At 38.4% G+C, this 24645-nt stretch overlaps 1 protein-coding gene across 2 annotated transcripts in view; it reads left to right on the forward strand.

Annotated features, from left to right (window-relative positions):
* The window catches only part of col2a1b (collagen, type II, alpha 1b), a 70377-nt gene extending 47672 nt beyond the window's left edge, over positions 1-22705 (forward strand). For both annotated transcript variants that reach the window (XM_084737016.1, XM_084737024.1), the window contains 21 exons: positions 101-208; positions 328-381; positions 1033-1086; positions 1746-1799; positions 2091-2144; positions 5250-5357; positions 5791-5844; positions 5943-5996; positions 6645-6806; positions 9340-9447; positions 12349-12456; positions 12741-12794; positions 14307-14414; positions 15368-15421; positions 15595-15702; positions 16556-16609; positions 16750-16857; positions 17762-18050; positions 18325-18512; positions 19635-19877; positions 20606-22705. In XM_084737016.1, coding sequence (XP_084593142.1) covers positions 101-208; positions 328-381; positions 1033-1086; positions 1746-1799; positions 2091-2144; positions 5250-5357; positions 5791-5844; positions 5943-5996; positions 6645-6806; positions 9340-9447; positions 12349-12456; positions 12741-12794; positions 14307-14414; positions 15368-15421; positions 15595-15702; positions 16556-16609; positions 16750-16857; positions 17762-18050; positions 18325-18512; positions 19635-19877; positions 20606-20752 — 2271 coding nt within the window. In that variant the 3' untranslated portion in view covers positions 20753-22705. The remainder of the gene's footprint in view (positions 1-100; positions 209-327; positions 382-1032; positions 1087-1745; positions 1800-2090; positions 2145-5249; positions 5358-5790; positions 5845-5942; positions 5997-6644; positions 6807-9339; positions 9448-12348; positions 12457-12740; positions 12795-14306; positions 14415-15367; positions 15422-15594; positions 15703-16555; positions 16610-16749; positions 16858-17761; positions 18051-18324; positions 18513-19634; positions 19878-20605) is intronic.
* Positions 22706-24645: the final 1940 nt, after the last annotated feature.

Raw genomic sequence — 24645 nt, forward strand, 5'->3', positions numbered from 1 at the left:
ACAGTTGTTCAGTATGCGATGACCCTGAAGTACCTGCTGTGTCTGTGTCTGTTGCTGTCTCTGCATAACAACCTCTTCATTTGTTTCTGCTCCATGACAGGGAGCCATCGGACCTGCTGGTACCTCTGGAGCTCAGGGACCCCCTGGCCTGCAGGGTATGCCTGGAGAGAGAGGATCTGCTGGCATTCCTGGACCCAAAGGAGACAGAGTAAGCCATGATGAGAACAAAGTGTTGAATATTTATACATTCAATACGCAGAATTGTCTCTAGTTTTATGCCTACACACCTGTCAGGTGACTGACATGTATTTTTAAAAATCCCTATAGGGTGACATCGGAGAGAAAGGACCTGAAGGTGCTTCTGGCAAAGACGGTGCACGAGTGAGTGAATGACATCCATTTTGTTCTACATGAATGCTAATAGTCAGTGTTGAATATGGCAGAAGTTCCACACATGCATTAAATCACAGATTCTCAGTCCTTTAAATCTTAGAAAAGTTAAAGCCAGTCATAAGAAGGAAAAAATGAAAACGTATTTTAATTTTGCATTTTGAGAATAAAGTAGAAATGTTGAAAATAAAGTCAAAATGATATTTCAACTTTGTCAACTCTTGACTTTATTCAGTTTTTCAAACCCAGTAGGCTTAACTGACATGACATTTGTATGTGCTGCCATAGCACAATTACAATATTAAAGACAACTAAAGAATGAAATAAAGAATAATGATATATATATAGGAATCATTTATAAAATAAAATAAGTAATAAATAGATAAGTTAAATAGAATCAGCTGTGATTTAATTAAATAAATTAAGAGAATTCATATAGAATATAGAATAGAATTGGTGAGAATTAATAAAGAAATGTTTGTTTTAGGGATAAACATTCATCTATAGCTAATCAATAACTATTAATAACTAGTTCTCAAAAGATAAAATTTTAAAAAATCAATATTTTTTTATGTATCTGGCCCAGTACTCTTTTGCCCATTCAGACTTTTCTTAACACTCCTTTGCTGTCTCGTGTTGCAGGGTCTCACTGGTCCCATTGGTCCTCCTGGTCCCGGTGGTCCCAACGGCGAGAAGGTGAGTGTTTCCATCATTGTTAATATCATTTAATTATCATGTATATAGTTATTGGAAAGGTATTAATATATTTACTTCTATAGGTTTCATTGTTTATTCGTTTATTGTTGTTGAGTTTGTGGGGGGGGTTTGGGTTTTTTTTTTTTGTTTTGATAATTAGAGCATGTCCAGTTGTATTTATCTGCACATCTGTCTGAATCTACGACTGTTCATAGCTCTTTCATGGGCAGAATTTCCTGGGGTAACAGGGGGAAACAACCCCCTATCTTGGGAAAAATATTATTTGTCCCCACCAGTATGACACTGTGAATGCAACTATGTAATTTCAATAATATCAATAATGAAATCAAAGCACTTATGTTGACTACAGGTACATACTAGCTCATTCTCAAGTTTCAAAAGCTTCTGTCCCCTGTGTTTTGCCTCACAATGCCTCCCACCAATAAAACACTGATAAACGTTACTAGTTTTCATTTTCACTGCACCGAATTACAAGTTCACTCTTTATGTTAGTTAACTTATCAGAGTTACAGCTCTACTTTTGGTGTCCCTCCTCGAGAACTGTCATCATGTCATGTAATTGTCATCTCCAAAGTTGATATCAGATTTCTGCCCCTGAGCTCAGTGTGTGTCGGTGATGTGACTCTGTTTTCTTACAGGGTGAATCTGGTCCCGCTGGTCCTTCTGGAGCTCCTGGTACCCGCGGTGCTCCTGTAAGTGTCACACTTTAACCAGTATCATTTTCTATGTAAAAAAAAAAAATGAATTGAGTGCACTCACAGTACCCTGTCACACATTATTCAATAGTATTTTTTGCTTTTGAGCCAACAATTTTGAAAGATTGAAGGTGATATATGGTATGAAATAGTACCTGTCTGTGTTGAAGTTGGAGTTTGGAAGCTCCTCAGTTTTTATCAGATCACTAATTTCTCTCACTTTCAATCTGCTAGTTCAGCCTGAACTCATCTCTGAGTGTTTGTTCTCTCTCTTCCTTCTTCTTTCAGGGTGACAGGGGTGAGACTGGACCTCCTGGGCCTGCTGGATTCGCTGGACCCCCTGTAAGTAACAATAACAACACTGAGAAGCTCTCAGCTCCTCAGAAGTCTGAAGAACATGACTTCAGGGTCAGAGATTAAATGTCAGGACATGTAGTCTATGGCCCTGGAGTCATGTTCGAGGTCTAGACTTGCGAGTGGCTGCAAGAGACTTTCATATTGTGTTTATGTTCACTCCACAGCTATGTCCACTCTGGACAAAAGTGGATAACCATAACCACAAAATATAAAAATAAAGTTATCTAAAGAAAAATCATGCCGTTGGCATTGTAACTTTGCCTTGGACACTGCAAATATAATCTCTTCTGGTCTGCATGCCCTGTAAGGGATAATGTACAGTCAGCAGGTCATTATTGTAAAATAAACCCAGATGAGATGATGCAAGACCCTGTTGCACCCTGTTGTTATTTCACAATAATGACCTGCACACTGTCCATTATCCCTCTTATTACATAGTTACTTACCAAAATAAATCAATTAATTCACACAAAATATTGATTTTAAAAAAGATTTTGTTGATTTTAAAATGATTTTATTGCTTCTCCAGAGTCTATGATGGAACTGGAACAGTCCTTAGAATACTGCAATTGACCAATCAGAATCAAGTATTTAACAAAGCCATGTAATAAACACTCTTAAATCTAAGAACAACTATATAGAAATAGGCAATCTTCTGCAGTTTCAGACATCAGTATTAAATTGAGACCGTTTCATAACCAGTCAAAAACTCCTTGTAGCACATTTAAGAAAGTTAGTGATAATGTGATAATTTCAGAGGTAAATTAGCCAAAAATTAAATTAAATCCATTAACCTATTTGCCTTTCGCAATGCTAGAAAGTTACTCAAGTTTACTTAAGTAGTGTACTACTCCCATTTCCTGCTACTTCACACTTCCAGTCCATAGGCAAATAGACTCGATTGCATTAATTTGATATTTTAAGTTACTTGCAGATTCAGATTAATATTACCAAATATAACCAAAAAATAAATGATGATGTAATGTTATAGATCAAGCTTAAACTTTTTCATGGAAATGATATCTTCATGGAAAGGGACTCACAAGGCACCCCAGCAGATAAAATATATAAAGCAGTAATGATTAGCCATCTTATTAGCTTCAGCAGAACATTATTTCATCAATAATTATCGTCCAGTAATATAAATTTAAGTATGGCTAAAAAACAGTTAAAATCGAGCCACAGACAAAGTTATATTAGTTAATTTCTCCAGTATTGAAAATAAAAAAGATCTAATATTTAATCATTGGATTAAAGCACAGAAGATAAATAAGAGATAATTTCAACACCTTGATAATAATCAAGTTTTGGTCAAATTGTGGTGATTTTATCCTCTGAATTACAAAAAACAGGTACATAACCACCTTTTGTGACCTGTAAAATAAGACTTCGGCTTTAATAGAGTTTTTTTTTTTTCTTTCTTTCATCAAAAAGAGTCATGAGCTGAGAGATGACAGACACCAACCTGATACAGCTTTTCTTCTTTCAAACCTTTCTATTACTGCTATTTGGAAACACTTGGATATATTATTGTCTTTACTTTTTTTAGGCCTCTGCGAATCATTTTTTATCCTGACGTATGTCTTGCCTCCTCGGAAAGAAATTTGTGTGTAGACAATCAGAAGTTTTTCTATCACTCATCCGTTTAGTTCCTCCCAAAAACTCCAGGCAGACATCAAGTAAATGTTTTTAATAAGCTGCATCCTTCCAAAAGGATTTTCGTCAATAATTTCGTGACACCACAATTTATCATACTTTTTTCCTCTAGGTTGCACTATGATTAATTATTGAATTTATGTCAGGATGAATAACACTACAAGGTGTCTAAATCATTTTTGGTTCACAGCTCGCAGACTGTAACATCACAGCTTATCACCACAGACTGAAAATAGACATGGATGATACATAAAACATCAGCGGCTCTTATTAAATGTTTTGAAATCCGAGTTCACACCTCTACACTTTTAGTTGCTGTTTAAGCAGGCGCAATCTCAATCATGTTTTGTGTGAAAGAAAGTGGAAGAAAACCCATCATCTGCTGCAGGATTTAAAGAGGCTATGTTATGCTTATTTTCAAGCTCAAACTGTTTTTTTTATTTAGAATAGATTTACATGCTTTCATGTTCGTAGAGAAAAAACACAGCATTATATTTCTCATTCTGGCCATAGCCACGGCATGTCTATTAATCTTAACCCTCATTATTTGTTTATATGTGATAGTTCAAATCTTCAGTGCAGGTTAAAGGACCAGTGTGTAAGATTTAGTGGCATCTAGTGGTTAGCTTGTAGATTGACACAGTAGATGCCCATAAATATTATAGGACTGAGGATGATCTATTGGCAGAAATGGACCATAATACACATTTTCGTTACCTTAGAATAAGCCATTTATATCTACAGAGGGTGTGGGTCTTCTTCCATTGAGGTCGCCATGTTTCTACAGTAAACCAAAACAGACAAACCAACTGGCTCTACATAGGGCCTTTTGTGTTTTTTGTGGGTTTTGTGGCCACTGTAGGTTGGAAAGGGAGAGTGAGAATCAAGCTCACCACTAAATGCCACTTAATCCTACGCACTGGTCCTTAAGGTTTAGAGGCTGTAATGTGTCTTGGCTTCTAATTAGGTGCTGTTTGATTAGGATTTGAATATTTTTCTTGATATGCATTCTCCACTTGAAGGGCTGCTCCTAGCAATTAGGTATTGCACTTCCAAAGTTGGGACATTCACAAGAGACACATAAAAAGAGGATAGGATATCCTTGCTTTTAGTCCTTAATTTAGATCAGGCCCCAGAATCGCTGCATCCTGCATATTCCATGATGCAACTCACAAGCAGTTTTGCATTATATTCTGTCTGCCCAGTAAATGCTCACACATAACGTTAATGTTTTCACAGGCTGAGTAGTACCAACCGTAACTAGTTAACTGATCTTTATATGTAAAAACTCAGTGAAGTGCCCTCAAATTTATTTCAGAGAATCAAGAAGCATCGTCCTTGATTTAAACAAACTGCTCACTCACAGATTTACATCTTTTGTTTTAATGGCTGTCATGTTTAATTCATTCAACTGTTTCTATCTTTTTCTCTCAGGGTGCTGATGGTCAGCCTGGAATCAAGGGAGAGCAGGGAGAGTCTGGACAGAAGGGTGATGCTGGTGCCCCTGGACCCCAAGGACCCTCTGGTGCCCCTGGACCTGCAGTGAGTGCCTCGCTCTTGACTGTTTTTACATGGTCACTGTAGCAAACAGTGTTTTTGTTCTGGCTCTGCCTAAGCCCTAAATAATAAGGGCTTCTACCAAACCCTTAGATGTTTACAGCCTTGTGAGGTTTTCTCTAATAATCAAAAACATTATACAACAAACACTGATTGACAGTTGTTTTCATGAGCAGAAATCAGTGGAAAATTCCACTTTTTTTCAAACTTTTCAACATTTGTGGTGGCGTCAGAATGATAGCTGTCCTTGTCACTGATTACGCTGGACCAGGCAGAATAAAAACTAGCTGAGGCTACTGAACCAAACAGATTCGAACATTTCAAAGTAACTGAACATGTTTTAGATGAGTTTGTATTACCATTTATGAATCATTAAATAAATGTCAGACAGTGATGTACAGTATGTCTTCTGTTGCAGGGTCCTACTGGTGTTTCTGGGCCTAAAGGCGCTCGTGGTGCTCAGGGACCTCCTGTAAGTGACTTTTTTTTTTGTCCAATAGTACCACATGTAGAAACTAGCATTTAGTTAGATTATTTTTGTCTTTGTCTAACTTTGTCTTTCACTTTCAGGGTGCCACTGGTTTCCCTGGTGCTGCTGGCCGAGTTGGACCTCCTGGCCCCAATGTAAGCTCACAAACACACCCGTGGTCGAGTCCATACCCACATATTAAAATAATTAGGTATAGGACACTGATTTTGTTATATGTTTTTGAACTGTTTAACTGCTATTTTTGCAGTCTACCATATTTCTAGAATAAATAAACTAAATTCAAACTTCAGTCACCAAATGTGAAATTGGTTATTGGAAAGAAGAAGGAAAATGGGCTTTATCTTTTACAAGTAAGCACCAGTTGTAGCAGAACAGATACAATAATGTTTTCTAAATGCCACCTGATTTAATGTCACCTATGAATCCGTTTTAATTTGCACCTGTAGAACATTTTCTCTGTTTCAGCACCCACTCTAGACCAAACCAGGGTGTCTGACAGAGTGGGAGTTGTTGTAGTTTGTTTAGGATATTTTTACACACTTGCTAAAACAAAGTGCAACACATTGTGAAAAACAAGTCTGATCCTGTGAGACTGTGAATATGAGATATGTGTTATTAAAAGTTATTTAAAGATGCACAGAAGCCCAGGGGCTCATTGCAGTAATAGAAACTGTAATCCCACAGGCTCTGTAAACATGATGTGTGCATGTTTGTGGGTGCTTCTACACTGTAGAATTAAAATGTATTGCAATTTCATTTTCTGTTATTTCATCCACCTGTAGGGTAACCCTGGACCTGCTGGTCCCGCCGGCCCTCCTGGTAAAGATGGACCCAAGGGTGTGAGGGGAGACGGTGGCCCCCCAGGCAGACAGGGTGATGCTGGACTCCGTGGTCCTGCTGGGGCTTCTGGAGAGAAGGGAGATGCTGGAGAGGATGGCCCCCCTGTGAGTTTGTCATACTTTGTACTGCATTCACTTGGGTTCAGGCAGACGGCAAACTGAATGTCAGTGGACAAGAGTGGGACAATAAAATTAAATGAGGCTGGCAGAGAAAACACAGCAAAGTTAACAATAGATGTCTTTGCCGTCCAAAGTTAAAATACTCTGGGCTCTATTTAAATAATCCATAGTGCATGTTCTGACATGCATGGCACCAGTGTATTTAGAGTGTGTCCAACTCCACTTTTGCTAATTAAACACTACATGATTTGGGCACAAAGTAGGGCGCAAGGGGCTTCTATTTATCCTATTTATTACCTATTTGTGTTTTGCTAAATATGAATTAAACCAATTAGTGTCATCTCCCATTCCCTCTTAAAAGTCAGGTGCACCTGCATGTGCAGCACATTGCAATTCAAATGGCGGATTTGGCAGGTTGGAGACAGGTTGACTCACTTGTAGTGATGCAGACACTGCAGTTAGAACTGCATCACTACAGTTAATCCATCTAATAGGTTGCAGGTGGGTGAAATAGGGTGAAGCATCCCCCCATTGAGAGTGACACTGTGCGCATTTACTCGTGAGGCACAGCAGCATAGATGTTTAAGCTTCATGAAAGCAGCTTCTGTAATCATTAAAGTAAATTACTGAATAAAACACGGGACAGACAAAATTTTCCAGAGGAAACTGAGGAAATAACTCTTTTTAGACAGCTCTGATGGAAGACATTTAACTAGCACTAACGTGAAAATGAAACTAGCAATGACTATCTTTGTGCAAGTACTAATTTACTACTAATTACAAGAATATTTATATAAAATAATGGATATGAAATAATTTTATGCAGTATATTTTATTCCATCCTTTATAAACAATGCAACTTCACCATAGCAACATACTGTATCGTCATGCTGCCTTGCCGTTTTTTTCTGTGCCGTCCACAAGGTGTCTGTCTACCGCCTGTCGGAATTCAACACTCAAGACTCTTCTGAGCTTTTGCATAATATTATTGACCTCGTGACGCTTGAAATACCACTCCAGTCCCTCCAGCACCCACATGTTTAGCCACTCTGTCATTCTCCCGAGACTGCACATCTCCTTGAGCAGCATCAAGGTGAACACAGGTGCCCGTTATAGAGAGAAGGAAATTATTAAATGTGTTTGTTTTCTACATTTCTGTCAACTTTTACATAGCTCTGTCAGCCCAAGGAGCCAATTTCATCGGTAATGGACAGCCGCCGAGCACATTCTCCATTAATACACAGAGCTGTCAGTGTCCATCACTGACTGTAATAGCAGAGCAGGACACATGACAGCACAGGGCAGTGCAGGCTCAGTGACAGGCTAATGACAGGACCCCGGGCTTTTACCTTCTCTGTACTCAGCACTACACACACACACACACACACACACACACACACACATTATACACATGACCTGTCAAGATAATGACACATCACAGATGATTGCATGCTCAAACATGAAGATAACTGCGGTGTCGAGACCCTTCCCACCTATAGATTACATATATTAAATCATGAACCATGTATCAACTCATCAAAGCGTGGATGGCGTGTCTCAGGTGTCACTTAGAGGCAGGTGTTTTTTTGTGAGCATGGGTTAAAGGAGCTTTCATCGCCACGCTGGAGGACACGTGGTGGAGTGGACTGTGGTGGATGAAGTAGACCAGAGAGATGATGGAGAGATCGATGTTGATCTGTGTTGCAGCAGATGGGAGTTGTAAAATCCCAGCTGGAGAAAATGACATAAGATATAAATCAAATGAAGAAACAGAAATTAAAGAATAGAACACAAAAGAAGCACAAGCTTGTGGCTTGAAGGCTGCATTCAGACCGAATCAGGTGTTGCAGCGATAACGCCGGCCATCTCACTCATTTGAACGGGGGCAGTGTGTTCAAGCTGCGATAGACGAGACCATAGGGGTTGCTATAAAAAACTCAGCAGCATGCAACAAAAAGTTAACGCAACACCATGTCAAAACTTTGGTGACCAATCACATAAGCTGATCATCAGACTGATCCACAGTATGCCTGTCATATTGCTGAAAACAGGTGTTGATGATAATCACTTAGTTGTGTCCTCGCCTGGTTTATTTATTTTACCCAGATTCAACATCTGTGTCTGGCTTGCAGTTTGTGCTGCAAAATAGTGATACTAAGAAGCTTTGTTTGGTTTTTTGTTAATTTATTTGAAAGCGCAGCGGAGGTCTAGCAAGCAGCGGAGGTCTAGCAAGCTAGAGAGTGAATAAAGAGAGGCAGCGACGGTAGCAAGAAAGCCAAAATACATATAATGCACATCATTACAATAGTTTTGAAAATATGTTTTAAGTGAACATGCTTCTGTCTTCTCTTATTTCCTAAGCAGTGTTGATTGTTGGAAATTGAAAGCAATCTTGTGAAGTGTGCAGGTGTTGTTGGAAACGCAAGAGGGAGAGTTTAAAAGTTGTCTGTTGCCGCTTATAATAAATAATGCCACATTTTTAGACTGTTGTGATTTGACCTCTGTCTTCTCCTCTCAGGGTCCTCCTGGTCCTTCAGGTCCTCAGGGTTTGGCTGGTCAGCGCGGTATCGTCGGTCTGCCTGGACAACGTGGTGAGAGAGGTTTCCCTGGTCTGCCTGGACCCTCTGTAAGTAACATGCTGCTCATTTTTTTCAAATAATTTAAAATTCACTGTACAAATTACGGCTGCAAAGAACAGTTATTTTCGTTACTGATGAATCTGTTTTTTTTCTTCTATTAATTAATTATTTAGTCTATAAATATCAGAGATTAGATTAAATAATGAAATAATTTATAACATATTCAAAACACAATAATAGCTCTGAAACAGTTCATTGATTAATCAATAGAATATTGGCCCAACAGCCTTTATCCATCGAACTGATCAGCAGAATTTTAACTCGCAGTTATTTTGACAATCAGTTAATCGCTTAGTCAACTTAGAGAAGAAGACATATGAGTGTCTGTTTGTCTTTTCATAAGCTGCCGTGCATTGCACTCTCAGCCTCTTTGGCACTTCTAATCAAAAAATAATTGGCAGATTACTTGATACTCAAAATAATCAGTTCTCACAGTTGAGGGGATAGAGAATATATTGGCTGTGGTTTTTGCTTGATGAATTGATGAGTTTAATCAGTGATCAAAACTGTTGTCAGTTAAGTGTCTATCAGCTAATTGTTTCAGCATGTGTGCAAATGCTTCAAAATAGGCCTGTGACTCTTAATGCATGCTTGTTGGTTGGACAGAGAATCACTAAACATTGAACGGTCACTACAGAGTTATGTCTTTTAACCTCAGATTATCAAAAGAGGCTGTTATCTAAATACACATTCATGACTCTAAGAGCATGAAGCCTAATGTTTCATCTCTGGGTACAAGAGAAAGTCCTGTAGACGACCCACAGGCATCCTCTGGACTGTCATTCTGCTGTGGCCTAATTGGATCACAGTCAAAGACTTTTCCCCCGGTGAACTGACTCCATTTGATGTTCAGTACGGCGTGTGACAAGAAGGCCCCCCTGCTTACATCTCACACCATTTGATATGTGACATGAGCCATGTCCCCTTCTTACGGCGTCTCAGTGGGCATGTCCTTACCATTAATTATTCACCAGTACAGATGAAATGAAGGCCAAGAAAGACGCGGTGATGCCAAAGTCACCCAGGAATGTTTCAAGCAGAGAATATGCCTTTAATATCACGAGTGAAGTTTGAACTGCAGATACGATTCATCTGACCGTCTGTGGTTTTCTCCAAGTTTGGTCCCTTTGAAGGCAGCAGCTGCTCAGAGTTTGAATCAGTACTACTGAGAATCTGGACTGAGCCGTTCCTTATCAGTGGTTTTATCCTTAAATTTGATCATTTTCATTCAAAGACATTAAAAAAATGTTTTTCAAAAAGTATGAAGATAAAGCAGTTTCTAATCAGTTTCAGGTAACTCAATGTCATTTAGCTTGGTTGTAAGTAAATTAACATTCAAGTCAGCGAATAAAAGATAATTAACATATTCCCAGGGCTGTGATTGATCTTTGCTTCCACTTTTCTAACTGAGAAAAACATGGCAGCCAAAACCAGTTTCTAAATATAAAACTGAGGAGATTAATGGGCCAAGTATGCTGCATTTTATACAGCATTATATGCAGGCATGGAAAGAGTACTAGAATATAATACTCAAATAAAATTACTGTTATTTTAAAGACATTTTACTCCACTTAAAATATACCAGTATATTAAATCAGTTAAAAGGTACTCTGTGTAAATGTTACTGTGATTAATGTCATTTCCCGATCATTTGTATATATAGATGTGGGATATCAAAATTATGGGACTTGTGTCAGTGTGCAGCTGCTGCTCTTTTCATCAGTGTCCTTTTGTTCAAACCCAACAATAAATTCAAATTGCACAGGCATATTTTGCAGCCTGTGCATGCATTTTATATAATCATAGATCAGTTTCTCAAAAGGTAAAGTAAAATGTTAAAAGAAAATAGAGAAGAGGAAAAGAGCTGCATGCGACTCTGGAGCCGTAGGTTGCAGATCCCTGGCCCGTTGCTATACACAGATGGAGTGTCCATTAAAAAAATCCCAGATGAACATCCAACTAGGATCAAAATGGTCTTCATTTAAATAGTTGTGTGGTTTAGAGTCAGTCAGTGTGCAGCTGCTGCTCTTTTCATCAATGTTCTGGAAACTTTGCCAAAAGCATTCACCATAGCCAGTTTCTAAATAAATCTGAGGAGATTAATAGGCCAGGCAGTGGCAAAAAGATGCAACATTTTACATCTGCAGTGCCTGGTGATAGCTGAAGTATAGCCGAGTAGTTGTTAACAAGGTTTGGATGACTAGGGAGGAGGCAATTATGTTGCCATCTAAAACTTTGCTGATTGATCTGACTGGTCTGAATCAATATCTGAGTGGCTGTTTTCAAGCTGTTTTCAAGCAAAAGCTGACATTTTAAGATGCGGACTGGCTGTGCAACAATGATGTGTTTTGACGTAAATGTCATTGTTGTCATTGTGGGGAAAAAAAGCTCTGAAATGGATGTAGACCAACACATTTTCAAGCTGTCCTTTTAGACAGTAGTCATTGTTTTATTATATATATATTGATTTTACAGAATGCAGCAAATCATAATCGTTTATTAAAAGCTTGTCCTCTTTTCTATCTGACAACTTATCTGCACATTTCATTTGACTTAGAGTCCATTATCAGGCTGATATATCAGCCAGTGTGTCAGGTGATCTAACCCTGACTGTTCAGGTGGTATTTCCAAAACCAGTGATTCACTGGGATGTGAGACAGATCAGCTTTATTGGCCAGTTTATTGTGTGGACATAGAAAGAGTTTGACACTGAGCAGAGAAAGCTAATATAGAGAGTACAAATACAATAAAATAAGAGTGTAATTACAGAAGAGTGCGTGAATGTACCAGTGGTTGAATTGTAGTTTGTGCGTAAATCATGATGCCCTTTAACGTAACAAATTTATGTTCAGTGTAGTAATGACTCCTTTTCTCTCCTCTCCTCTCAGGGTGAGCCTGGAAAGCAGGGAGGTCCTGGTGGCAGTGGAGACCGTGGACCCCCTGGACCTGTCGGACCACCTGGACTCACTGGACCTGCAGGAGAGCCTGGCAGAGAGGTCAGAGAGTGGGCAACACACAGCATGTGTGTGTGTGTCTGGATCCGCATCTGCCACATTGCATTAGTCCGTGACTGAAACGGCAGAATCTCGGTCTGGAGGCCAAGTTGATTAAAATGCACTGCTGTGTGCGTCACGTATACATTAGCATTGTGTTTACACTGTATTGTTAATGCGCTTTGTTGGAGCAGGGTTCATTATGCAGCTGATCAGTATTCAATAGGACATCTGGCTTAGTGGAGGTGGAAGCTGTTGACACCTAATATTGTGCTGTCACTTGACAGGGCAACCCTGGATCTGATGGACCTCCTGGAAGAGATGGTGCTACTGGAATCAAGGTGAGCAAAACACAATCACAAGATAAGATGCACTCGGTCAAGAACCCCTTCAAACATGCTACTGCTCTTATTCTTCTTGATATGTTGCAAATTCATTCATTAAAATGTGAATTGCATTGGTGACATGAATAAATTTAACCCCCTGTACCGTGATAGGCTGACAACACCTCTAATTAAAATCACATTAGCCAACTGTATGGAGGGTTTAAATTCAATATATTATTTCTAATTAATCAAAAATGGGATGAATATTAGTTATTAGTGTATGGCAAGTCTAATCAAGACCCCAACACTGAGTTTATCAGAACCCGCCTGTAAAATCTGTTACTTTGTATTGCAGTGACATTTTTTAATTAAATGCCCAAGTGAAGTTTCATGTTCATTATACAGAGGAAATTAACATTTTCCACAATAGGGGCCCTTTGGTGTCTTATCTCAACATTTCTTGTTTTTCCACTTTAGTTCTGATTGATGATTTCAACATTCTGCAAAAGCATGAGAAAACAGAAAAGAAGGGCAATAAATAAATAATTGAGTATTTTTTTCAGTGTGGAAATAAAATAAAAGTCAATAAAATTGAAGGGCCCGGCCGTCAGTCAGCTGGCTGAGTGGTCAATTCCTGCACTCAAGCTAAAGTAACAGGGAAAAAATAAGGAAAAAGGGAAAAGATAAATAAATAACAATACATAAAACTTAATAAATAAAAAACAGATATAAAATATACAGGAAACAATACACAAAGTTATGAGCAAAAGTTAAATAAGTACACATTTAAAAAATATACACAGAAATATATAAATGAAAATGCTTATAATTAGTCTTGTATATTTCTGCATTTTTATGTCCACATTCCATTCCACATTTATCTTCTTATTCTTGTACAGATTTATTCTTTTTTATGATGCCCCCGTTACTCCATGCTAAACAAACAAACCTAAAATAAAAGTAATATAAAAAAAAATGAACACTTTGTTTGGGAAGTACATTTTTCGAAGTCCATTCTCTCAGTTTCATCAACTTCAATCAGTTGCCTTATTTATAGTCTTCGTCTCTGTTTTGGGTCCTGATTAATGTCCATTACTCCCATTTTTCTTCCAGCTGTGTTCCTCGCAGTCTTAAACGACTTGTCAGTTTTTCCATTATATTGATTTCCTCTGCTGTCTCTATCCATGGCTCGTTGGTAGGCAGGTGCACTTTATCCCATTTCCTCGTGATGGCATTTATGCCTGCTATTAACAATATTTTGACCCGATATCTGTCCCTTATTCATACATTTTTCTCAGTAAAATTACAGTTGCACAGAATGAGCACCATGTAGCTCATAGAGATGTCATATCCTTGTGCCTGCTGAAAAGTTCTGTATGCCATTTTCTAAAACATTGATTGATCAATTGTATGGCATTTAATTATCTCATCATTTCTAAATACAGAGCAGATTAAAGATTGACAGCAATTATAATATTGTAGCTTATCTTGTATTTTTTCTGACTGTTCTCCTGTTGTGCTCCACAGGGTGATCGTGGTAACACCGGTCCTGCTGGTGCTCCTGGTGCTCCAGGCGCTCCTGGTGCTTCTGGCCCAGTTGGTCCCACCGGCAAACAGGGAGACAGAGGAGAGTCTGTGAGTATTAACTGCAACACAAGTGAAACAGAGAAGTTGTTTCTATCCAACACAGGATGTTTTCAGAGGTGAAGTATGTGTCTCGCCCTTAAAGAAGAGCAGGCGTCATTTATAAAAAGTGTATTTTTCACCCGCTGGAAATTATCATGAGCAAGTACAGAGGAGGATGTCTGAAGTGTTTTATCCCTGACTGACTGACCGGTGGTTGAAGTGAAAAATGTTTGCTTTTCTCATTTACATAAAGTTTATTCAGTGTATTTCAGGAGAGATTTTCCACTATTTTAACATTATTTGGTCTTTACATTCACATTATAGCAAAATTGTCTGATTCCAGAAGATATATTTGACCTTAAGGGTTACTATCAGAATGCCTTTTTGGAAAGATGCACTCTGCTCTGAAGTTAAAGTTACTGCTTAAGTGACAGAGGTAGATGTTTGCAAGATATACATCATGTTAACAGCCAGTATAAAAAGGAAATGTTACAGTCAACAAACATTTACTTAATTAATTTTATATTAATTTCAAATTTCAATTTCAATGTTAATTTCATACACTTTGTCTATTTGAAGACTAGTAGATTTCTCTTGAATTCAACAAAAGTTAGCATTAGATAATGCATCATTTGCATATTTAAAAATGTATTAATGGATGTAATCAGCTGGTGAGGTTTCCTCGTGATATCTATTTATTAGTTACATGCAAATTGGTTCATATTTATTTAGATAATACATCATTAGCATATTTAAACATCAAATTCCAGAAAACTTGTAATATAAGAAAAAACTGTCTAAATGTAAAATAATTAATTGGGGAGGATTTATGTTGACATATATTGGTTGAAATCCTTTAGTGTCTCCCCTTAACAGATAATATGACAATAGATAGGATTTGTGCTCCAGTAATTAATGTTTCTACTGCAACGTCACCACCTTCTTTTGTTTTTCTCCCTCAGGGTGCACAAGGACCTGCTGGACCTCCAGGACCTGCTGGAGCCAGAGGAATGCCTGTATGTGTCTCTCAGAAACACACACTCACACTCACGCTCAGTTTTGAATTATATTTAAATTTTGTGATTTTGTGATTTCTATATTCAATGCAATATAGCTTCAAACAGAAAGACAAATATTAGTAAAATTCTAGTGAGTTTACCTAATTGGGCTGTTGTCTACATGTTCTTAGGGACCTCAAGGACCCCGCGGAGACAAGGGTGAGGCTGGAGAGTCCGGTGAGAGAGGACAGAAGGGACACAGAGGATTCACTGGTCTGCAGGGTCTGCCCGGACCTCCGGTAAGAGTCCAGACTGAACCTATATCTGTGTGCGTCCAGACCTTCGAGTTACACTCGTGAAATGAATTTCTTATCATCATCCAGCATGGCTACAGATCTGTAGAAAGTCTTAAAATGCCTTAATTCTGTTTGGGAGGGTCTTATTTTTTATTATTATTATTTTACTTTATTTAATTTTTTTAATTGAATGCTGTTAAGTTTTTGCTAATAACATATTTGAACATTTTTTTTTTTTAACTCAACCAGCTGATGTCTTTTTTCCTGTCTTGCCTTATGGATTTACTCAGAATTATACGGCTATATTTTAACATTTCATGTTTTCATTTTTTTTGCAAAATTGTCCATAAATTTAGTTAAAAGGTGGCATTAAAAAGTCTTAAATTTAACTTGCTTATACATGTCAGCCTGTCATCCCTCTGATATTCACTTCCTCTCCAATATGTAACATGTGTTATGCCACCAGATCTCGGTGACATTCAATTAATTAATTAAATCATTAGAAATTATTGTTTTTGTCGGGAGGTACTGAAAAAATGATATTCACTTCCTCTCCAATATGTAACATATGTTATGCCACCAGATCTTGGTGACATTCAATTAATTAATTAAATCATTAGAAATTATTGTTTTTGTCGGGAGGTACTGAAAAAATGATTTAAAAATGAATAATTAATAATTACAGTCCATATATTCCCAGCTGATTTGCTGTCAAACTTTCATAGCTTGGACAGTATGACACTGAAACAGCTATTAAATTGCATTCTGTGTGTTATTAAAAAGGTCTTAAAAGTCTTTTTAACTTGATGAATTCTGCAGAAACCCTGATGTATGAATATAATCTTCATCTGTTTAGGGTCAAGCTGGAGACCAGGGTGCTACTGGACCTGCTGGACCTGCTGGACAAAGAGTGAGTGTTAATGCTCCAAAAACACTTTGTTCTAATAGAATTAGTAGAATTTTGAATTCAAAGACTATTAAAATCAGTTTCTTCACATGTAGTGTTTTTGGTGCTGAACATCAAGTGTTTTCTTCCGTCTGTGCACGTAGGGACCACCTGGACCCGTTGGCCCCGCTGGAAAGGATGGCGGAAATGGTCTGCCAGGACCCATCGGACCCCCTGGACCTCGTGGTCGCAGTGGAGAGACTGGTCCATCTGTGAGTACCCATGACAACTGTCTGTTAGGATGATCTTCGTCTGAAAATTAGAACAGGCTAAAAATAAATTTGATTCACCAAACGTGACTCAAATAATGTGACAGTATGCGCAATATGTTGCACATATGTTACATGCACATGACCAATTATGTATTCAGGAAGGGTCCTTGGAATACCACAACCCTGACTACGCAAAATTCACACTACATGATAACATCATGAGCACCAGGTGCAAGTCATTCTGTATACTTCAATTTTTGAAGCTGGTCCAGTATTGAACGAGACCCCAGCAGCCATCAGCTCCTTGTGCACACTGGCACTACATTTACAAAGGCTGAAAATAATTAGTCAGTTTACATTCAAACTCTCAAATCTCAAGAATCACAACAATATCTTTGTTGTCATGTTCTTGCAAGCTACAACATTTCGACAGCAGTGCTCAGATGTTCATTATGTGTTTAAGATCATTCATTATGCTTTTGTGAATCATTCTTTGATTCTAAACTTGGCAATTATGATAGAAAGACTAGATACAAGTAGATACAGTTATTAAATAAATACAGCAGTGACTTTAAATGGACACAAAAACAGTTGGGAAACAAAGACTTCACTTAAGTTGAAATTTAAGAAAAGGTTTTAAAACAACTAAATCAGATGGACTCCAGCTGGCATCACTTGAGCTTGTTTGCAACACGTGCATTGTTGAAACTAAGAGCGAAGAAAATTGAAATCAGACAAGCGAACAGATTGCAGAGCAGATGGCAGCATATCCTGCACCTATTGTGGGAGACGAGGAGGGAGAGAAAAGAATAATCCACCATTTGTGCATCTATGACTAGACAGAAAAATCAATGTCTAAATATTGTGTGGCACCAAATATAACCATTCCATCTTTTCTTCTCAGGGTCCCCCCGGAAACCCCGGACCCCCCGGTCCTCCCGGTCCCCCCGGCCCCGGCATCGACATGTCCGCCTTCGCCGGTCTGGGTCAGACTGAGAAGGGCCCTGATCCTCTCAGGTACATGAGGGCCGACCAGGCTTCTGGAAACCTGCGTCAGCATGATGCCGAGGTAGACGCCACACTCAAGTCTCTCAACAACCAGATCGAGAACATCCGCAGCCCCGAGGGATCCAAGAAGAACCCGGCTCGCACCTGCAGAGACCTGAAGCTCTGCCATCCCGACTGGAAGAGCGGTGAGTGACACAGGCAGGAATTGGGCAAATTGGGGTGAGATGATGAAGTAGACAAGTTTAAGTCCCATTGGCAGCTTGAGGTTTAGGTTAAATATCATTTGTGTAGTCTGAGTGTGTTTTTAAGATATAAGAATTGCACAGTGTTTCATAACATTATACATTATACATTTCCAGTGAGTATCAGCTTTTCATGCAGCCACAGAGTGAGTATAAGATGAAAAAAGGAGAGAAAAAAGTCTCACTCTGAAGCTGATGTGTTTTTTTTTTCCTGCAGGAGAGTACTGGATTGATCCCAATCAGGGCTGCACCATCGATGCAATCAAGGTCTTCTGCAACATGGAGACAGGAGAGTCCTGCGTCCACCCCAAACCTTCCAGCATCCCTCGCAAGAACTGGTGGTCCAGCAAGAGCAAGGACCGCAAACATATCTGGTTCGGAGAGACAATGAATGGAGGATTCCACGTAAGTGGCACCCCGGTTTTCACCTTTTTGAGCGATCAGTTGAGCCAAAACATACTTCTACTATTACTGCTGTACTATACACAGACTGACTCTTGAACATTAGCACTTATGGCTCAAATCTAGGGCTTATTGTGTTATTGATTTTCTTTACTGGCCTCTAACTCAGTGTGCGCTGGGATTGGTTCTAGCCCCTGTGGCCGTGCATATGTAAAGTGGATCGAGATAACGGATGGTCTTTGACTATTAAAACTGACTATTTAAACTACAAATCTGGATTATTAATAATAAATAAAATAAAAATCTGGTGGAAAGTCTGATACATAAAATACAGTTTTCAGCACAAATATAAAAAGAGTAAGTAAGCTACGGTTAGTAACTTTTTAAAACACAAACATCAGTATTTGATAACCTGGGCTCATTCCCAGAAGGACAATTGGTAGTGTAGCAAAAGCGAAAAGATCTTCCTTACTGTAAACTGTAGATTCGATTTTACTGTAAATTATAGATAAGATTTTCAGGAAATGTGGGTTAAAATTGGATAAAACCCATCTGGACGTTTTAAAGCTCCCATAGCTGTGTGTTTCATGCTGAGGGCGAAATCCAGTGGGAATCAATGACTGTCCACCAATTTAAAAGGAATCATCATCGTTGTATAGTTGTGAGGAAAAATGATGCATAAAAACAGCCATCTCTTTTTCATACATCATCTGATTAATTGCCAAATCTTTGCAGGTGTTTAGAAAGCGGTGGAAACACAGACAACAACAGGCTTTTAGTTCCTTCAGAAGTAATTCCTGGGACTAAAAGTTCCAGGCACTTTGGGTGGCGACTTTTACTGGTAGTTTCCAAAGATATACAGAAAAATGAGAGGCACTCACTGCTCATCCCACCTTTCTAAAACTGTCTCAAACAAACAAAAACCTCTGCAATCATAATAAAATCTTAATCATTAAAATTATACACATATGGACTTTTAAGAAATAGTAGTATCTTCCAAAAACGTGTTGAAACCAAAATGATGACCCGTAACGAGCCCAATAATCAAATAACATGCAACAGCCATAATATCAGCGATATTAACTGTGATTCTCACTTCCTCTGTCTTACCTGTGGGCCATGCAGTTCAACTATGGTGATGACAGCCTGGCGCCCAACACCGCTGCCATCCAGATGACTTTCCTGAGACTGCTGTCCACCGAGGCTTCTCAGAACATCACCTACCACTGTAAGAACAGCGTGGCCTACATGGACGCCTCAACGGGCAACCTGAAGAAGGCCTTGCTGCTGCAGGGCTCCAACGACGTGGAGATCAGAGCCGAGGGCAACAGCCGCTTCACTTACAGCGTGATGGAGGACGGCTGCACGGTAAGACTGGACACATTCAACTGTACAGTGTACAGTATGCACAATATTTTCTTTTATTATTGTATTGATCATTGCTGTAGACCTAACAAAATTCTCGGATTCCCCAGTTGTAAAAATGTGTCGCTTTACACCAAATAAAAAAGAATGTTACGTTGCTGTAATGTTAGCAAAACACTAGCCAACTAGCCCACTAATCCACATTAATTGTTAGCCAGCTAGTTACATCTGACAGCTAATGTTAGCAAAACTCTAGCTAGCCTGTCTGCGTCACTTGTTAGCTAGCGTTTAATAACATTAGTTAATTTAAGATCCCAAAGCAAGATCTTTTAACCGTCTTCAAAATTAGTTTTTCTTTTCAACATATTTGAGCCTAGCATATAGCGTATCTAAACACAGGAAACAGGAAAGAACTGAGTTCGTCAACTGTTATTGAAGCATGAGGCAAAAAGGGGCGGGGCTTTTCAATTTCCAGTGTCCCTCCTTTACATCTATTACATCGTTTGTCGTTTAATATGTCATGTAAATATACATGCATGTACCAAAACAGGAGTATATAAGAACATAATATAATTTAACTCAAAAGGATATTAAGATTGGTACATGATTCACTTTTCTGTTTTCATCTTTTTCTCTCTGGTGTTCACTCACCAAGCCGATCTCTTTCTCTGCTATCTCAGAGAAAGTCATAGGTCATTTAACAGCCGTTGTGTCTTTTCCCCTCTGCACAGAAACACACGGGACAGTGGGGCAAGACAGTGATCGAGTACAGATCGCAGAAGACCTCTCGTCTGCCCATCGTGGACATTGCCCCCATGGATATTGGTGGAGCAGACCAGGAGTTCGGAGTGGAAGTCGGGGCAGTCTGCTTCTTGTAAAGAACGAGGGATCGAAAAAAAAGAAGAGAAAGAAAGAAGTGGAAATTTGAGAAAAATAAAATGAAAGAAGAGGAGCACACTTCAGATAAAGGAGGAGAGAAAAGAGTGAAAAAGAAAAATCAAGACACTTTTTTTAAAATGGGACTTTTTTTCTAAGTAAAAAAGTGCTTTTTCCAAGTCGAACTCCGTAGGATATCTGCACTGAATGGCACCAGCAACTGTCATCTGTGATTCATCCAGCATCGCCTCCCAAGTCAACTCGCCCACCCCGCCCCCCTATGGACACTCGGCGTTCCCCAAAAGCGGTCCCACCCCCATCCCCCCATCTAACCCCACTCCATGAACAAGATGGAGGAAGTATGAGGAGAGTACAGGAACATACCAGGGAACTAGAGAGAGAAAAAAATGTGTCGGTGTTATTTATTTATTGTTTAGGTTTTGGTCCCGGGTGTGGTAGGACTGAGTTTGTTGCTAAGTAATAAAAAGCCCACTTACACATATTTAAAAACCCTTATACTTCCTCCTCTTTTCTAATCACCCCATCACTCCTGTACCATATCCACTAAATGATACATATCTCTTTGAAACCAAAAATCTAGCGACGTAGAAAGTGCAGGTGTTCCTATTTCTACCACCACAGTGTGTATCGAAACGTTACTGTGTATTATAATAAAAGTCAATGGTGCTATTGTTGTAAAACAGTCTGTATTTTTTAAAACAACCAGATACTCATATGTAGTGACTTGTATATATGTATATATATGTATATGTGTGTATACATATATATACAGATTCTCAGAGAGAGCATTTCGCCCTGGGACATTGACATCCCTGCCTCACCCCACCCTCCTGCTTCAACCCCAATAATGTAAAATAAAGTGCCCACGATGAGTTTTTACAATCAATTCGGCATTGATGCTAAATTTAATTTTCTTTTTAGTTTTATTTTGATATTTTAAAGCTACCTCACACTAAAAACACTTCACAAATCAAACTAAGGCCTTTTCCCCCCAATTCTGTCCCATATTTTAGGTGAATATCTACCGTAAATGACCAGTATGTTTGGTCATGAAAGCCCAGTCTGCTGCCCTCCCATTTGCTGTGACCCTTGACCCCCCATCCCTCTCTACTTCCTCCCATCAGTCCCCTCACACAGGACGTGCCCTCTGCCTCGGCCTGCACACTCACTTACACACACTCACTCACACACAGTTGAAGAGATTCAGGGTGTGTTTGACTTTGTTGCTCCAGTTCTCTACAGCCAGCGCAGAGGGCTCATTTGTGTGAGGTTGTGTATATTTTTTATTATTAATAATAGTATTATTATTAATAATAATAGCATTATTATATTATTATGATCATGACTTGTTTTTGTTACGTTTTAATTAATGTAAATTGGAAATAAAAGACAAAACCAAGTAACAGGCTGAAGTTGCTTTTTATTTATATCCTGTTTTGTTCTCCCCCATGTTGAAATATCCGGGGCAATGGTTTCAACTCGTCCCCAGAGGAAATTCCTTACAAAAAGAAAAGTCACACCTGAACATTTCACTATGCCCTGCTTCCACTGTGTGTTTTTGTGGTTATATAGTATATTTCCAGGGGGAGAAACACCTCAGATTTGAAGAAAAGGCAGTGGAGAGATGGATGAATGTGGGGTCATTTCAATTTTGTTTGGTGATTTGTGCAAAAAAAAAAAAAAAAAACAAAGAAAAAGTTGAAGAAGGAGGTGGTGAAGAGTTCCTATCATGTTCTTTATATATATATATATATGTAAAATAGTTTTTCAATTATTTCCTTTAGTTTTAACGCATGGTAGAGTAGAAATAGGAGACACTGCCAAGCATGATCAGCTCATTCTGTGAATTGTACTTCTATTACTTCTCTTCATCTTCTTGCCTTTTTCAACCTACAGTAGCAATAAATGGTAGAAGCATTTCTATGAACAAAGTAGAGCAATGTTTCTTTTATTTTTTATATATTTGTTGTTGTTTTATTTCCTAAAATCACTTTTTGGTAGGTCATATATTACTTGATGTAATGGTTTCCAATCTCTGACTTCATTCTTGTTTGAATAATTATTGGCATACAAGCGGGAGAGAAAACAAATAACTGGGACAGAAATACATCAGCAATAAATAAAAAAAATACCTTCAGAAAAAAAACTACACAAGGAGGACATGCTTGGTTCTTGAGTTTTGAATTATCATTGTACCTTAATGATAGGCCAGATGGGGGTTACAGATTGTTTTAAAGGTGGAGATAGATTGGGAAGCTGAACTCTGGGACATAAACATTAATAGATGATTTGACAGACAGGTAACATTCAGGAAATATTCTGAGTTTGTAAATTTACACTACTGGTGCTTTACAAGTTTATCCACAGACAGTTTTCTTTTAAAAGTCACACTTAATAACCATCTTATTATTATTTTAGCCTGTGGTCTACCAACCATGACCAGGTTTTTACATGGACCAGTTATCATACTAATATAAATATGGTTCCACTCAAAGTCGAACTGAGTCTACAGTAGTTCTAATTCACAGTATGTCTTCCTCCTGAACAACAAAAACCAGTCTGAAAATTACAAGTTAGCGCACAAACCACATTTAGCACATTACAGTACACAGACAGTTGTCCTATTCTAGGTTTTCCTCGGCTCTTATCACTTTTCCAGCCCAAGTGTCAGATAAAGAGGGGTATAGTCAGGTTTTATTACATTTTTGAACACTTAGAGGGTTGTAGCTATACATTGTATTCTATCACAGAGTCTACAGCTATGCTAGCTATGCTAGCAGCTCTGTAAGGCTATACTCAGGCACGGTGGTGCTTGGAGTTAAATGATGACGTCAGCATGCTAACATGCTCATAATGACAGGTGCTAGCATGGTGAAGTTTGCCAGGTGTAACATGACCATTAACCAATTTAGTTTAGTGTATTAGCATGCTAATTAGCACTAAATACAAAGCACATATGAGGCTAATGGGAATGTCATTAGTTTTGCAAGTAGCTTCTTTAGTTTCAGTCCAAAATAATGGATGAATACAAATTACAGGATCACCAAACTGACAAGTCACAATACATTCAGGGGAACATTAATGTATGCACTGAATTACATCATAATCCATCCAGTAGTTGTTGACCAGCAGACTGACAGACCAACATTTCCATAGCGGCACACTGCTACAATGGCTAAAAACATCCTGTTAAATCAGTGGTTCCCAAACTGTTTAGTTGTGACCCCTTAACCCTCTATGGTACCATGTTGCCCTCAGGCAACAAACCCATTTTTGCCCTGTCACATCTCCACAATGCATCCCTTTAAATGATGCGATACTTTAAAAAAGAGGTAAAACCATAGGGAACCATTAACAATGCTTTAAGTTGTCACATGACCTCCAGGAAGCGATTTTGAAACCCTTCTTGGTGGGCTTTTTCTAAGGAGACAGCTCTGCTATCTTGCTGCAAAAAAAAGACTCTCAAAAAGTTATTTTTTGTCCCTTTTCCACCTGGAAAAAAATGCCTTCACACTAATAGGTGAGTAAACTTTAGGTTTTGATAGTTTCATGCAACTTATTTACTAATTTAATAGTGTTATACGTACATATATATATATATATATATATATATATATATATATATATATATATATATATATATATATATATATATATATATAAATTATTTTAATAATTCTTTTTAATTTAAAATTTAAAATGAATTGTGACTTCTTGATGTTATTGAATATTTTTGCATATGTTTATGAAATAAACAATGTTCAAATTGGAAAAGTAACGTTCTTTTTCACTTACGCACCATTATGGTACAATGTTGCCTACAGGCAACGAACCCCAAAAACTTCCAAAAATAAAAATAAAAATAAAATTTCTT

This window comes from Lutjanus erythropterus, chromosome 2 (genome assembly GCF_056507025.1).
Source record: "Lutjanus erythropterus isolate fLutEry1 chromosome 2, fLutEry1.hap2, whole genome shotgun sequence".
NCBI lineage: Eukaryota > Metazoa > Chordata > Actinopteri > Lutjaniformes > Lutjanidae > Lutjanus > Lutjanus erythropterus.